Raw genomic sequence first — 16,384 nt, 5'->3', positions numbered from 1 at the left:
GCACATTAATGAAGACTGATAATTGCTGTCTTAAGAATCAATTTACTTGTGTAGAACAGAACCCGAAGCATGTTCTCGTTACCTGCCAGTAAGACTGGTTTCTTCTAATCTTGTATTACTTCTACAGTTTTTAAGGTGGCGCATATTGATTATAAAAAGAGAAACTGAACCTTCCGGAAAACCTCATCTGTTTTCTTTGAACATTTTCAATGGTCTGTTTTTTCAATTCCAAATAGATTTTTTAAAATTAAGAATCAGTGTTTCAGTTTTGTTTACATATCTTTACTAATCTTTGTGTGTTTTCTTTTTACTTTATTTTTACATAAATACGGAGCGGCTGATTTGAGTTATCCCATAAAGAGCTATAGCACCAATAAAAATAATTCAACGTGACGAGTATTAGGTTATATGGCCATTAAAAGTAAGTGAAACGACTTTTTGGCTTCCACGCTCAGACTACACTATATATTGCATGCTATCTAAAACACTCACAGTATAATTAAATGATTTGCCTCCACATTATTCGTGCTAACTCTGATTCTTTATACTGCTTGTGTTAACCTTGATATATTTAGACATAGTGTAAACCTCGTGCATTTATATATGCTTTTAAGGGTATTTCAAGTTTCGGTGTACGAGCGTGTAAATCATTCAGCGACTCTAGATTGGCATGTATTTGTGATGTTTGCGTGTTACGAGATTGATTGAATAGTAACCTTCATCAACGTATGTGAAAACAAACCATAATTCCAATGGAGACTCATTATTTGTGTTTGTTTGAAAGGAAAGTCATGACATCCCTTTCTTTAATGCAGACATTTTCAATATATGTATCTCAATCCGAAGTTGTGTTACGCCTACGTCCCTTTTCTACAATTAGACCTCTCATACAGTATTCGATTTCATCTCCAGTTTAGCGAAGACGCTAGCCCTGCACTATCTGTGTATGTCTGTCTATGATATTAAGGCATCCAAATTTCTTCAAATAAAAAATTAAAAAAAACGATACGATTTATCATTCATTAAAGATAAAAGCCACTAGCCCACCACCGCCTTGTGGAGACTAAAATTCCACAAAGACAATTCAACAACAAAAACCCTAAAAGCCTAACCAACAATCCCATTACTTGTTGAATACCAAAGCTTGCATTGGCGGAGATTCCTTCCTCTTAATGGTTAAGTTAATATTCATGGAAACCATTCCGTCTGTTTTTTGTCCCTCTTGTGACGAAAATTATACACTCTAATGTATCAAGTAGTGTTGATTCCTAGAGAAATGGCACATACATCATTGCTCCACATGCGTTATACATGGTTAAGGCAACGACATTAAACCCATTCCTTTGATAGACAATAACTTTCTCCTTTGAAAATATCCCCTTAACTTCGATTCTGAAAACCAATTGTTTTGATAAACAACGCCATTCTTCTTTGCAGAATTCCCCTGTATTTCGCTTTTTGATTTTTGTTTTGAGTGTTATTATTTAATGTTTAGATACAGAATAGTTTGTACATGAACAACCGGTGCGTTAATTACAATAAAAGTTATTTGTTTACGTAACGATATTAGACCTGTCAAATTTTATTTATAAATCAGTTAACACGCATCGATAAATATTAATCGAGTTTTTAAAAGTATGGTCTATAACTGTATAAATAGAGTGGTTCATGTTCAAGAGAAACGAAAATTAAGAACATTTCTTTTTTTCTCTCTGAAAACGGTAAAGATATAGCATTGCAGCAAGATAAAAAATCATAATTGGTCCACTGCTTAAAAAATATTGCAAAAAGTGATAAATCTAGAAAAGAGTAATCATCCACCTAGAATACAAAATTAATAACTCAATTGAATTTCGATATTGTTTCCATCAATAGTAGAGTTTTGATTCGCTTCCATCTGCGTGGTATGAAATAGAAATGAACAACAATTGCGTTTCGTGTCAAATGAGTTATGATTGTGTCCTTTTTCCCGATTCTTGTTTTGCATGTAAATTGGTTGTACGATTAATATTCTGGTTGATGAATAACAAGGTAATAAACAAAAGTGATAAGGACAGAAAATAGGTTTAATTATGTTAAAAAAAAAATAAAAGAAGATTTTAGTAATGACATGTTAGCAAAGAGAGAACCAGGGAAGTTTCACGAAACCTCAAGTACTACTGACGAGCATTATCTAAATCTTAAATATTTGCAATAATGTTTATCATAAACCGGGGTTGAGTATTTCTCATTTGACACGCGATGTAAAATCATGGTGTAAATATAGGTTAATGAATGATTTTCATTCCTTATGGTAATGACAGGCAGTAAAACAATATCTTTATAAAGTAATCTACATGGCGCTATCTGTCGAAATCATACATAAAGATGGAACTTTACATTGGAACTGTGCAAGGATTGAATCAATTTCACGTCTGGTGACGCAAACACACGATACCCTAAACGGAAATGTAGGGATAGAATAACAGGAATTGATATCATTCCAGAGACAAACACAAAATTAGAATCCGTTACAAACTAATTGTAATAAAGATTAAACGCTCTGAACGTTATCGTCCCTATACAGTACACTCCTAAGAAAGTCGATTTGAACAGGCTGTGTATGCTATTATAGGGCACATAAGACGGTGTTCTATTGAATCATACAGCTGTGTAAACGGCTACAAATGTCCTGTTATACATGACATATTGGAAATAGGAATCAATGTTCTATGGACTGTACAGAGGAAAGAGACTCCATTAACTAGCCAGGGTCGGTAGACAGAGGCCGCCTGGTCTTATTTAGTCAACAGACGTTATCGCAGTAAGAATCTGTTTGTGCCTCCTACCTAAACGTACATTAACCTACCAGTGTCTTCCGGAGGGTCAGTTTGACCCATTCGAACTGATGCGTTCTATCAGGCGATCGAGTGTGTACATTTTCACGTCATCACTATTCATTTATAGAGAGAGAAATGGCCCAGTAATTACTTATAAGAACGGTTCTTCTTATTCTATGCGAAGTTTGAAAAATATATCAATCATGATCGATATTCATTCTGATATAAAAAAAATGAGATTCCACTCGTCCATCAATCGCGTAACGTCAACGAAATTAGTGGTACACAAGGAAAATTGGAAGTCAGAACTTTCAGTTTAAAAGACTCATGTTGAAATATTATCATTTGTTAACCTACAATTTGCCAGAACTAAGTTTTGAATAAGACCGAGTGCAGAGAACTATATATTTTGCCTACTTGTGCTACACATATGGTACCTGTTTGTTTAATATATATGTTTATAAACAAATATATATATATGGTTTTTAGCGCAAATGCAAGCAGCAATATACCGCTTGGCTAGAGAAAAGACTAGTTAGTTCGATCGGTTGAGCGTCAGACTAGTAAGAACTAGGTCCCTGGTTCGAATCCTAGTAGAGGCACTGAAATAATACGTAGCAATGCCTCAACAGCATCGCTGTAACCCCTGGAAACTCGAGAACGAGTTATTCCCTACAGACGGAGTACGTAACAATGGTTAATACTATCCGCAATATATCGCTCAGCTAGATGGAATTTCTCTATAGCTCGGTCAGTCAGACAAGTAAGACAGGGGTCCTGGGTTTGATTCCTAGTAGAGGCATTGGTATAAATAATGTCTTCTGTTTTACCGTTTAGTTACATTGTTAATAAAAAAATCGATCCAAATATCGATTAAAGTGGTGTTAGAAAAAGTTCTTGAAATATCTTTGCGGTCTTGGATGTGAGACAGATTGACGTCACACTTGACATCAAGACGACGCCATTTTGAATAGGCTGCTTTACGTTGTATACTCTTATCTTATGCTGTTATCTTTTTAAGAATCGTTTAAAAACTTTTTTATACCAAATTTAATTACTATTTTTCACTCGCAAAATATGTAATCTGATTATTGCCATGGGTAACCTTTTGGGCAAGGCTGATTATTCCCAATCTGGGGCAATGTTCCGAAATGAATGAATCCAACGCTTCATGGAATAACAGTCTGATGTATTTAATAACAGCCTGCTTTAAACCATAATTGTTGAAGAGCTCGAAACTTGTTTTAAGACAACAAATTGGTATGGTTTAAATGGCTCACAGCATCATTGAAGTATGTTTCTCTTAGTTTACGATTGTAGAGACAATTCCAATGTATACTAGAAGCTATTTAGAAAAGAGTTATGGTAGCTATACAAAAATCATTAATTCAATGTGCGTTTTGGCGAGATTCGAATTAATTTTGTGGAAGGGATTTAAAACGAGTTGTTCCATGTGTATAAATTACATTCCTTTAACAGTAATTATTGGTCGCCAGATAAATACATTATTTGTACAGTGATGTGTTGTCGTGTTCATATGCCATAGGAGACGTGTTCAAGAGTTTAAACAAGGTTTTAAGTGTTTATACACATCTAAAATCTTATATTTTACTTATTTTCCTCAGACTGTAATTTTGATTGTAAATTATATACAGTTGAAGAGACAACAGGTTGTCATGACAATACCGCGTGAACAACATTTAAATAGCACGATGAAATTAGTTATTGTGTACAGATATATGTATGTATACGCAGTTGTGTGTTTCTATGTGTTGCTTATAGTTTTTTTCTGTACAAAGGGGAATATTACAAACATCCTCGAAAAAGGAATTTTCATAGCTATGAATTTGGGAATAGATCTGCCTCAAATAACTTTACAAACACAACATTGAAATACCAACATGTGAACATGATTATGACCCAGACTCATCTCTAACAAAAACAGGGCGAATATGTACAAAAGAAAGATTTACACAGAGACTCATCAAAAATGTTCAAAAAGGAGAATAAGACCAGGTGTTCCGGAAGAGTAAGCATCTTCTGTTTCATCGACGACACCAACCATGTAGCGTTTGGTCTATCCAAGTAAGTAATGTCACATTCTCAAATTAAAATGGAGAAAATAACAATGGAACCAACCAGTAAACTTACGAGCATCACACACACATTGTTTCGTACAAAGGAATCGAATATTTCTTAATGAGCTCAATGTGACGACTGTAAAACTTCCCCTCAGTTTTCCTCACCCTTCAAAACTTACTTAATCTGAGTTCTATCGGAACAGTCATCTATTGTTGTAGCGTCGCTGACGGACATAAGTATGTACAATCGATATTAAACAAAAAACAAAAAAAACAGAAAAAAAAAAAAAACAAAAAACAAAAAACAAAAAACAAAAACAAAAAACAACAACAAAACAAAAAATTCAAGAAAATGCCAACATTGCAACATAATGATAATTCAAACCCAGATTCAATAGAACTAGGGCAAGCTATGAACAAAAGAAAGATTTACACTGAGACTCATGAAAAAGCACAAGGAGAATAAAGACCAGGTATTAAAACAATATTATTTTCCACTCATTGACTTTCATTGTCCCCATAAGATCCAAGTTTTGCACGAAATACCTTGACCATGAATTTATCCAAGCAAAGCAATTTTCATTGCCATCATCGCTTGATTTAGCTCTATTTTCCTTCCTTAGAGACTGTTTGTTTGCTATGTTTAGTCTGATGGGCGTGGCTGCTAAACACCCCGTGGCACTATCTAAACAAACGCGTGCAATGCACATCAGTTGCATTTCTAGCGTCTGTAGTGAATGAAAGCAGACGTCTTTAACATAGTTACGTACACCTTATGTTCGTATCTGTGTTGCCCCTACTTCTATCGCGTTATAAAGACCAAATACAACTTAATGATTCACAGACGCTGCTTTGTGTGCATGTGGAATGATGATTTACTAGTAGATGTATTTTTGTCTCTCGTACTTATAAGTCACAGAGGTCATTCTTACGTGGATGATAATTTGAACCGAAAGTATCCGAAGACGCAGTGCGCACCACATTAAAACCACTCTAAATCCTTTTACTCAATGCACCATGTATGTCATATATGATATCTTATTACTTTCCATTTCGATCGAGTTTCGTGAAACTAGTCAACGATTTTTTTTAATTTTAGAGAACTTTTTCGAGATTTAAACATTTTTCAAGTAAATATTATAACATATGCAATGGAAACGAATATTAAGTTTTAATAACTGGGTGTTCTACAATACTTATTTTGTTCCTTCTGTTGTTTGTTTTTGAAATGGTAGTTCCACCATATTTGATCCATACTTACAGTCAAGGATTTTGGCGTCCCATACTTCTATGTATGGATGACATTACGTTACATTTAGTATATAACACAGCGGTAAACTTTGTCCTAGATCTAATGGCACGCAGCTTCATGTGTATAACTCATACTTATGTCAGATTAGCTTTCAAAACATAACTGCTGATGTTTCACACACATTATGACTTGTATATTGTAAGTATGGCAACATATAGAGAATGGTCCGATGATCAATATTTTCTCGTGGGATAGCAGATCGGCAAAAATGATATTAGAAGGAGCCAAGAAGAATAGCTGTTAATTTCTTTAAAACGAAAAGATGATAATAAACAAATTAAAGTTATTGTCGCGATACTATCATTATTCGATTTCAAAAAACAAAATAGTTATATCTATAATTTGGTGTTTTCTGGGTCGGGTTTCACGAAAATTCTTAAGTACGTTCTCATGCTCAAATTTGAGAACAGCCAATTAGAAATGACGTTATATGATCTAACGTCATTTCTGATTGGTTATTCTCAAATTTGAGCACGAGAACATACATAAGAATATTCGTGAAACATTTCATTTAGATGATTAAAACACAATCTTGATATTAAAAAAACAAACTTGCTCAAAGTTCTGATTTATAAGCATTTAGCTATATCTACAAGAGTACAGAACAGGTTAGTGCATCGTTTAAACATGAAGTGGTGATGACAAACACGACGAGAGAACAACGTTTACTTTCCAGATCCATGATGTATGCGTTTCAATGATTTATCATTGTTCATATGATATACAGCGGCACTTGGTGAGCCTATTACTAAAGGTGTTTGTCGATTTGCTGTGGAATTGCATTTTAACATATGTTGTGCATGAAAAGCAGTGAAAGTTAAGAGAAACGAATAGCATGGTTTAGTAGTTCTTGTGTGGCCATTTCGAGAGGACGGAATGAGTAGATATTGTTGTAGAAGTGGCTACTTGTCTACGCTGCCCGTCGGCTACACCGAATACATATTTCATGAAGCTCTCACGCATAGAGGACACCAATTCAACCCCTGCACGCGTTACCTATCTCTGACCCCGGCCGCACGTGAGGTGTGTAGTTTTTTATGTCTCTCTTCAGGGTTTTGTTCCATTGTTATTTGATATATGATTTTGCTTTCAAAATAAACACAAGTAATCGGGAAAAATTATCTCTCGGACGGGGAAGACATGTTTATAGAGGCAGTGAGTAGGCTAGCTGGCCTCAACACAGATAACAGAGTTTGGGGTTTTTAAAGCTCTGATAAGTTTATAGGAATACTTAGCAATGTCTTGTATCTTCTCAAGATTATTTATAGCGTTTTAGGTGGCACAAATATATATTAAGTTAAAACAGATTTTTTTTCATTTTCTACAAACAGTTTTTCTGACTTAGTTCGAAACGTAACACCGTTTGTTGCTTTAAGATATAAAATTGCATGCGATAATCCATTGGTCGTTTCATTACATTTTATTAATGCACATTTCAAAAGAGGAAATAGCATATATGCAGTCGGATTAAAAAGAATGCCGCAATACCAGAATGTCGGATAAGACAGGTTTGTGTGACACATTATTCCGTTTAGAGGTATATTTATAGTATCACAGTATGTTATATAGAAAAACAAGTATTAAATACATTTCATAAAAAACAAAATGGAGGCTTTCATTTAACGTCATTTTAAAAGTAATATGAACAAGTTTTTTATGATCGGTGCTCCTAGCTAATCTTTTGCATAGTCACTCCATATTGTTCCTAATAATTCAAACAGCTATAACAATGGAAAGGTTCTTCAATGATAGAACAACAGACATCGACATATTTTCACTCGCGCGTTCATCGGAAAGAATTTTGGTTTGTAAAACTCACTATAGCAAAAAATTACTTACCTTTAACGAGCAGTATTAAAATCCTAATGGCCTTTCCCATTTGCACAGCGCATTAAATAACAGGTCACAAAAATCAATTCTAAAGAAACTGCTAACAAAGTTCGCATATATGAGAATGGTGTACCTTCCCAAATTGTTATGGCTTAGTCTTGTCTCTAAATTGATGAAGATCTCAAAAGTGAATCGATGGTAGTTTCTGTTGTTGTTTATCTGTAGTGTAAGGCTCGCGCACTGTCAGCTTTACTGGATCGATGATTGCCCACTATTAGTACTTCCAATGGCAAGTAGTGTTCTGTGGTTAGCGCTTCATAACAAGCAGTTGTATTGCTGGAACAGAGTACACAGTACAAGGGCATTCCCGACCGTAATGCGTCAGAAACTGGTGTTATAAGCTATCTTCGGGAAAACTTTGTGCACGAAATCACCGCCTAAATTTTCCTTATTATTTCATTTCTAAATGCAATTTAAAATCACTCAATACAGAAACAGGGAACCTGGAATTTCAGCAGTAAAATTATTAACGTATACAGTTCCTCACCGACTATGCCTTTATATGATTTAATCTAATTTTCGACAGGGATTCCCAAAAGGCCAAACTAATTATATCTATAGATTTACAGAGTGGAATAAACGGTCAAAAGACGGCGGTATTTCACACCCCAAAGCACTACGTTGTTACAACGCCGCTATATTATGATAGGAAGAAAAGGTGACAGAACAGATACTTGTGTACATGACTGGCTACGTATTTCAATTAGGAGAGGTCGTGCTTAATGAGCTTGTTGATCTAGCTATCTCTAAACTGTAACGCACTTAGAAGTGGTCAGTGAGGTTTAATTCAAAACCTACACACACTAACAGCTTCCGTCTGTCACTAAGTTTTTTTTCCTCTTTGTCATTTTCTTATCAGAAGAGCATCATTCAAGATGCACATTTCCCAGTTTTAAAATCGATTTCCTAGTTTGCAAATTAGTTTTCTGTCGTTCAAAGATGACGTTACTTTATCAAGAGGTCACTGATGATCCTGGGCATGTTGCTGATGCACTGAAAGTCCAAATGAAGAAGTATTAAATTACTATTGGCAAATGCAACGAACGTTTCACGTTTCAGGCTCTAGAGGACACATAGAATCTGATCTCGAATGGTTGACATTTATGTTTTACGGTAGAAAAGGATCGACAATTTGTAGATGACTCTCTTAGTGTTATTTTCTTAGCTGCTTTTCATTTGTCACGATGTATGTATTTCAATTTCTTTTCATTCATGTAAGTTTTGTTGAGGTCATTGAACGTTTTGTTTCCGATGTTAGTCAATATCAGGTTGTGTGCGGAAAGTTCAGATTACTCATAGTGTCAAATTTACATGCCATTGGAAGTAATGGAAGGGGCGTAAGTACATGAACTTAATTACGAACACGTATTTACTTAAAGAGAATGTTGTTCTGCTAGTTTGGCGATGGTGACAGTTTCAATCAATCAGTCAAAAGTTGTCTCATTAAGAGGATGTCCTTGTTTAATCAGCAAAACATTCGATATCATAACACCCGACATTGCGTTTCAAAACCTTTCTCATATATCTTTCCCCCGATTTTAACGAATAATGAAGGTCTGAACCAACTTTGGATATTCTCGAATTTCTTTTAGGTTGAAATCATGCATTGTATACCCGTATTGTTCAGTTTTCGTATGTTGATAATTTTAAGTTGAATGCATACCATATCATTTCGCATCCAAAATCTTGATATGTACAATATGCACAAATCATACACTTAACAAGGACGAATGTGTATTATACGACGGCATCGCAAGAATCCTACAGGAGACCAGACAAGTCGTCTCCAATGCTGTCTTACATAAGCCAAAATCTATACATCGGCCAATATTCATCTCACTTCAAAATAAATTATAAATGTATTTTTTTTTAAGTTTTCACAAACAAGTTATTACTTTGTGTATAGATGAATCCTTTTGGCCCGGATCGGACCGCGCGAGGAGTCTAACAGTTGGATTTACTGGGGAGAATCACGTTGATTGTCAGGTAGCATAATACCTGTTTATACATCCGTTCGAGGAATCGAGCCATGGACGTCTAAGTGAAAGGTGACAGCGCTACCACTGCGCCACCAGACCATCCACGTGACTTACATGGTCGGTATAGTGATGTTCCACATTAATAACTTGCTTGACTAAGAAGATGATATAAGATGTTCGGACATCCCTGAATTTAATCATCCTTTCAGAGTTATAACGATCTTGTTATTTATTACAGATAAGTAAAAAATTTGAATAGTTTTTATTGGTTTTAGGAATGATTAATGGATTTTTTTTTTCGATTTTTTCCTTATTTCCTTATTTCCTTCTGTAATCTGAAATTTGAACAGTTTTAATTTAGACGCCGGAACGTAAAAATATCTGAAAGCAATATGTGGTAAACCGTCTCACTGTACTTATGTTTAGGGCGTGTTTCATAATATGACGATCACTGTGAAACATTGTGGTTATCTTTTATTTATAATTATTGTTTTTCATGTAATTATTATTTTTCTATTATCATAATTTTATGACTTGAACATAACAATAAACCATCCTCCTCCTCCTCCTCCTCCTCCTCCTCCTCATCATCATCATCATCATCATCATCATCATCATCATCATCATCATCATCATCGTCATCATCATCATCTTGTTATTTTCGATATTTCTTAACAAGAACACAAGAAAACAAATTGCTGAATGCGGCCATCTTGGATTTTAGTAGGTAAAAAAACGTTATCGCTATTTCCTGAGAAATAACAGAAAGATCTGTCTTAATTTCAGATGAAGATTTGTATAGGTCTGCTGTTATGCTCTTTTGATTTCGGTACAAGTCTCAAAAATGAAATGGCTGACATCTGGCCATCTTGGATATGAAAATTTGAAAATATTATAAATGTAAATTACCAGACAGCATCGGATGACCTTTATGCAGGTCACGGCTGTCTGGCTTCATCTTTCATTTTAAATATTCGAAACATTTGGTAAAATTCCTAAGGTAAAACTCGCACGTCCGGGCAGTTGACCCAATACCTATTTCATATCGGTTACGGCAAATGTCCTGGGAACGTCTAGATGAAAGGTGAGTGCGCTACCAGTGTGCTACCAGTGCGTTACCAGGCTGATATGTCACATGGCCACTTTAGTGATATTCCCATCTTTACATTTGCTTAACGTATGAAAAGATGTTTTGCGATCTTCCGACATCGATAAATTTAATCTCCTTTCATGTTTGCAATGTGTTTGCAATGTGCTCATTTTAGGGATTGGTTAAAATATTGCTATTGTTTTTATTATTATTTTTTTTTTTTGGAAAGATTGATGGGTTTGTTTTCCCTGTTTCCATATTTCTTTCTCTATTTAGAAATTTGAACAATTTTGATTTAGACTTCGGAATTATTAAGACTCCGAAACCACTTTGTGGTAAATCATCTCACTGTAATTAATATGTTTCAGAATATGACAATTAATGGCACTGTTATCCTCTATAATGCTACACATATAGACGACCTTGTACGATCCGCGCGGAGCTAAATTGCTAAACATGTTGATCAAAAATTGAAAAATACATAGATATTGGATGGTTCTTCGGCTAATATCTATCACGTCTAGAATAAAGTGATTTAAAAATTATGATATAATTTACAATTGAATAAATGTTGCGATAGCAGAATGGAAAAAATAATATAAAGCAAAAAAAAAAAAAAAAGTAAAAATAGATAAAAGATAAAGAAAATACGAAAAAAGAAAGAAAACAGTGTTAAGCATTCTTTTATGAAATCAAGGAAATGCCATGTTTCAAAATTGGATTCGAAAGAATAAAGGTCTCCAATAAAACGAAACCTCTCTTTTTGATGGACTGATTATCTTGTAATCATTGTAGCTGTGTTTTATAATGGCTGGGTAGCCGCTGTCGATACACGAGTTGAATAAAGGTCTTGTATTGAAGGAGTGAGGACAACTATGAGCCGAATTAGGTTGGCTTTGGGCGAAGGGAGTTAATGGATGGAGAATAGGGCTTATATGGATGGAGGGCAGCTGTGCCTGGAGGGAGGTAACTTTTGATGGGGAGAGGAAAATTGTGTGTGGTAGGAAGTAGGCTATAAGTCTTGGAGGTCGCCGGTTGGAGCTATGGATGGCGGGAGGACAGCTGTGGATTGTTTGATGTGGATGATGGAAAGAGAGAGGACAGGTATGGAAGGAGGAAAGACAGCTATGGATGGTGGGAGGATAGCTGTTGATAGAGGGACGACAGCTGTTGATGATGGGAGGACAGCTATGGATGGAGGGAGGACGGCTGTTGATGGTGGTAAGACATCCGTGGACGATAGGAGGTGAGGTATGGATGGTGATAGGACAGCTATCGTTGGTGGGAGGACAGCAATGGTTGGTTGGAGGACAGCCATTGCTTGGTGGGAGGACAGCTATGGTTGGTTGGAGGACAGCTATGGTTGGTTGGAGGACAGCCATTGGTTGGTTGGAGGACATCTATGGATGGTGATAGGACAGCCGTTGCTTGGTGGGAAGACAGCCATTGGTTGGTGGGAGGACATATATGGTTGGTGGGAGGACAGCTATGGTTGGTGGGAGGACAGCCATTGGTTGGTGGGAGGACAGCCATTGGTTGGTGGGAGGACAGCTATGGTTGGTGGGAGGACAGCCATGGTTGGTTGGAGGACAGCTATGGTTGGTGGGAGGACAGCCATTGGTTGGTGGGAGGACAGCTATGGTTGGTTGGAGGACAGCTATGGTTGGTAGGAGGACAGCTATGGTTGGTTGGAGGACAGCTATTGTTGGTGGGAGGACAGCCATTGGTTGGTGGGAGGACAGCCATTGGTTGCTGGGAGGACAGCTCTGGTTGGTTGGAGGACATCTATGGTTGGTAGGAGGACAGCCATTGGTTGGCGGGAGGACAGCCATGGTTGGTAGGAGGACAGCTATTGGTTGGTGGGAGGACAGCCATGGTTGGTTGGAGGACAGCTATGGTTGGTAGGAGGATAGCCATTGGTTGGTGGGAGGACAGCCATTGGTTGGTGGGAGGACAGCTATGGTTGGTAGGAGGATAGCCATTGGTTGGTGGGAGGACAGTCATTGGTTGTTGGGAGGACAGCCATTGGTTGGTTGGAGGACAGCTATGGTTGGTGGGAGGACAGCTTTGGTTGGGTGGAGGACAGCCATGGTTGGTGGGAGGACAGCTATGGTTGGTAGGAGAACAGCTATGGTTGGTTGGAGGACAGCCATAGTTGGTGGGAGGACAGCTATGGTTGGGTGGAGGACAGCCATGGTTGGTGGGAGGACAGCTATTGTTGGTGGGAGGACAGCCATTGGTTGGTGGGAGGACAGCCATTGGTTGCTGGGAGGACAGCTCTGGTTGGTTGGAGGACATCTATGGTTGGTAGGAGGACAGCCATTGGTTGGCGGGAGGACAGCCATGGTTGGTAGGAGGACAGCTATTGGTTGGTGGGAGGACAGCCATGGTTGGTTGGAGGACAGCTATGGTTGGTAGGAGGATAGCCATTGGTTGGTGGGAGGACAGCCATGGTTGGTAGGAGGACAGCTATTGGTTGGTGGGAGGACAGCCATGGTTGGTTGGAGGACAGCTATGGTTGGTAGGAGGATAGCCATTGGTTGGTGGGGAGGGTTGGTGGGAGGACAGCTATGGTTGGTAGGAGGATAGCCATTGGTTGGTGGGAGGACAGTCATTGGTTGTTGGGAGGACAGCCATTGGTTGGTTGGAGGACAGCTATGGTTGGTGGGAGGACAGCTTTGGTTGGGTGGAGGACAGCCATGGTTGGTGGGAGGACAGCTATGGTTGGTAGGAGAACAGCTATGGTTGGTTGGAGGACAGCCATAGTTGGTGGGAGGACAGCTATGGTTGGGTGGAGGACAGCCATGGTTGGTGGGAGGACAGCTATTGTTGGTGGGAGGACAGCCATTGGTTGGTGGGAGGACAGCCATTGGTTGGTGGGAGGACAGCTCTGGTTGGTTGGAGGACATCTATGGTTGGTAGGAGGACAGCCATTGGTTGGCGGGAGGACAGCCATGGTTGGTAGGAGGACAGCTATTGGTTGGTGGGAGGACAGCCATGGTTGGTTGGAGGACAGTTATGGTTGGTAGGAGGATAGCCATTGGTTGGTGGGAGGACAGCCATTAGTTGGTGGGAGGACATCTATGGTTGGTAGGAGGATAGCCATTGGTTGGTGGGAGGACAGTCATTGGTTGTTGGGAGGACAGTCATTGGTTGGTTGGAGGACAGCTATGGTTGGTGGGAGGACAGCTTTGGTTGGGTGGAGGACAGCCATGGTTGGTGGGAGGACAGCTATGGTTGGTAGAAGAACAGCTATGGTTGGTTGGAGGACAGCCATAGTTGGTGGGAGGACAGTTATGGTTGGGTGGAGGACAGCCATGGTTGGTGGGAGGACAGCTATTGTTGGTGGGAGGAAAGCCATTGGTTGGTGGGAGGACAGCCATTGGTTGGTGGGAGGACAGCTATGGTTGGTTGGAGGACATCTATGGTTGGTAGGAGGACAGCCATTGGTTGGTGGGAGGACAGCCATGGTTGGTAGGAGGACAGCCATTGGTTGGTGAAAGGACAGCCATGGTTGGTAGGAGGATAGCCATTGGTTAATGGGAGGACAGTCATTGGTTGTTGGGAGGACAGCCATTGGTTGGTTGGATGACAGCTATGGTTGGTGGGAGGACAGCTTTGGTTGGGTGGAGGACAGCCATGGTTGGTGGGAGGACAGCTATGGTTGGTAGGAGAACAGCTATGGTTGGTTGGAGGACAGCCATAGTTGGTGGGAGGACAGCTATGGTTGGGTGGAGGACAGCCATGGTTGGTGGGAGGAAAGCTATGATTGGTAGGAGGACAGATATGGTTGGTGGAAGGACAGCCATTGGTTGGTGGGTGGACAGCTATGGTTGGTTGGAGGATAGCTATGGTTGGTGGGAGGACAGCTATGGTTGGTTGGAGGACAGCTAGTGTTAGTGGGAGGACAGCCATTGGTTGGTGGGAGGACAGCTATGGTTGGTTGGAGGACATCTATGGTTGGTAGGAGGACAGCCATTGGTTGGTGGGAGGACAGCTATGGTTGGTTGGAGGACAGCTATGGTTGGTAGGAGGACAGCTATGGTTGGTTGGAGGACAGCCATGGTTGGTGGGAGGACAGCCATTGGTTGGTGGGAGGACAGCCATTGGTTGCTGGGAGGACAGCTCTGGTTGGTTGGAGGACATCTATGGTTGGTAGGAGGACAGCCATTGGTTGGTGGGAGGACAGCCATGCTTGGTTGGAGGACAGCTATGGTTGGTGAGAGGACAGCCATTGGTCGGTGGGAGGACAGCTATGGTTAGTTGGAGGACAGCTATGGTTGGTAGGAGGACAGCCATTGGTTGGTGGGAGGACAGCTATGGTTGGTAGGAGGACAGCCATTGGTTGGTGGGAGGACAGCCATGGTTGGTTGGAGGACAGCTATGGCTGGTAGGAGGACAGCCATTGGTTGGTGGGAGGACAGCCATGGTTGGTAGGAGGACAGCCATTGGTTGGTGAAAGGATAGCCATGGTTGGTTGGAGGACAGCTATGGTTGGTAGGAGGATAGCCATTGGTTGGTGGGAGGACAGCCATTGGTTGGTGGGAGGACAGCCATGGTTGGTGGGAGGACAGCTATGGTTGGTAGGAGAACAGCTATGGTTGGTTAGAGGACAGCCATAGTTGGTGGGAGGACAGCTATGGTTGGGTGGAGGACAGCCATGGTTGGTGGGAGGACAGCTATGGTTGGTAGGAGAACAGGTATGGTTGGTGGAAGGACAGCCATGGTTGGTGGGAGGACAGCCATGGTTGGTAGGAGGACAGCCATTGGTTGGTGGAAGGACAGCCATGGTTGGTGGGAGGACAGCCATGGTTGGTAGGAGGACAGCCATTGGTTGGTTGGAGGACAGCCATTGGTTGGTGGGAGGACAGCTATGGTTGGTAGGAGGACAGCCATTGGTTGGTTGGAGGACAGCCATTGGTTGGTTGGAGGACAGCTATGGTTGGTGGGAGGACAGCCATGGTTGGTTGGAGGACAGATATGGTTGGTTGGAGGACAGCCATTGGTTGGTGGGAGGACAGCTATGGTTGGTTGAAGGATAGCTATGGTTGGTGGGAGGACAACTATGGTTGGTTGGAGGACAGCTATTGTTAGTGGGAGGACAGCCATTGGTTGGTGGGAGGACAGCTATGGTTGGTTGGAGGACATCTATGGTTGGTAGGAGGACAGCCATTGGTTGGTGGGAGGACAGCTATGGTTGGTAGGAGGACAGC

At 40.0% G+C, this 16,384-nt stretch overlaps 2 protein-coding genes across 2 annotated transcripts; both read right to left on the bottom strand.

Moving 5' to 3' along the window:
• Positions 1-14,295: 14,295 nt before the first annotated feature.
• On the bottom strand, positions 14,296-14,640 carry LOC132554576 (merozoite surface protein CMZ-8-like). Its single transcript, XM_060218902.1, has one exon. The coding sequence runs from the start codon at positions 14,638-14,640 to the stop codon at positions 14,296-14,298; it is 345 nt and encodes a 114-aa protein (XP_060074885.1).
• A 427-nt stretch (positions 14,641-15,067) lies between these two features.
• LOC132554575 (merozoite surface protein CMZ-8-like) lies at positions 15,068-15,406 on the bottom strand. Its single transcript, XM_060218901.1, has one exon. It carries the CDS (start codon positions 15,404-15,406, stop codon positions 15,068-15,070), a length of 339 nt encoding a protein of 112 aa, XP_060074884.1.
• Positions 15,407-16,384: the final 978 nt, after the last annotated feature.

The sequence above is a fragment of the Ylistrum balloti genome, unplaced genomic scaffold (genome assembly GCF_031769215.1).
Source record: "Ylistrum balloti isolate Yb309-2 unplaced genomic scaffold, AGI_CSIRO_Ybal_v1 Utg370416, whole genome shotgun sequence".
NCBI lineage: Eukaryota > Metazoa > Mollusca > Bivalvia > Pectinida > Pectinidae > Ylistrum > Ylistrum balloti.
Note: the sequence above shows the minus strand (reverse complement) of the source record. Positions and strands in the feature narration are given on the sequence as shown.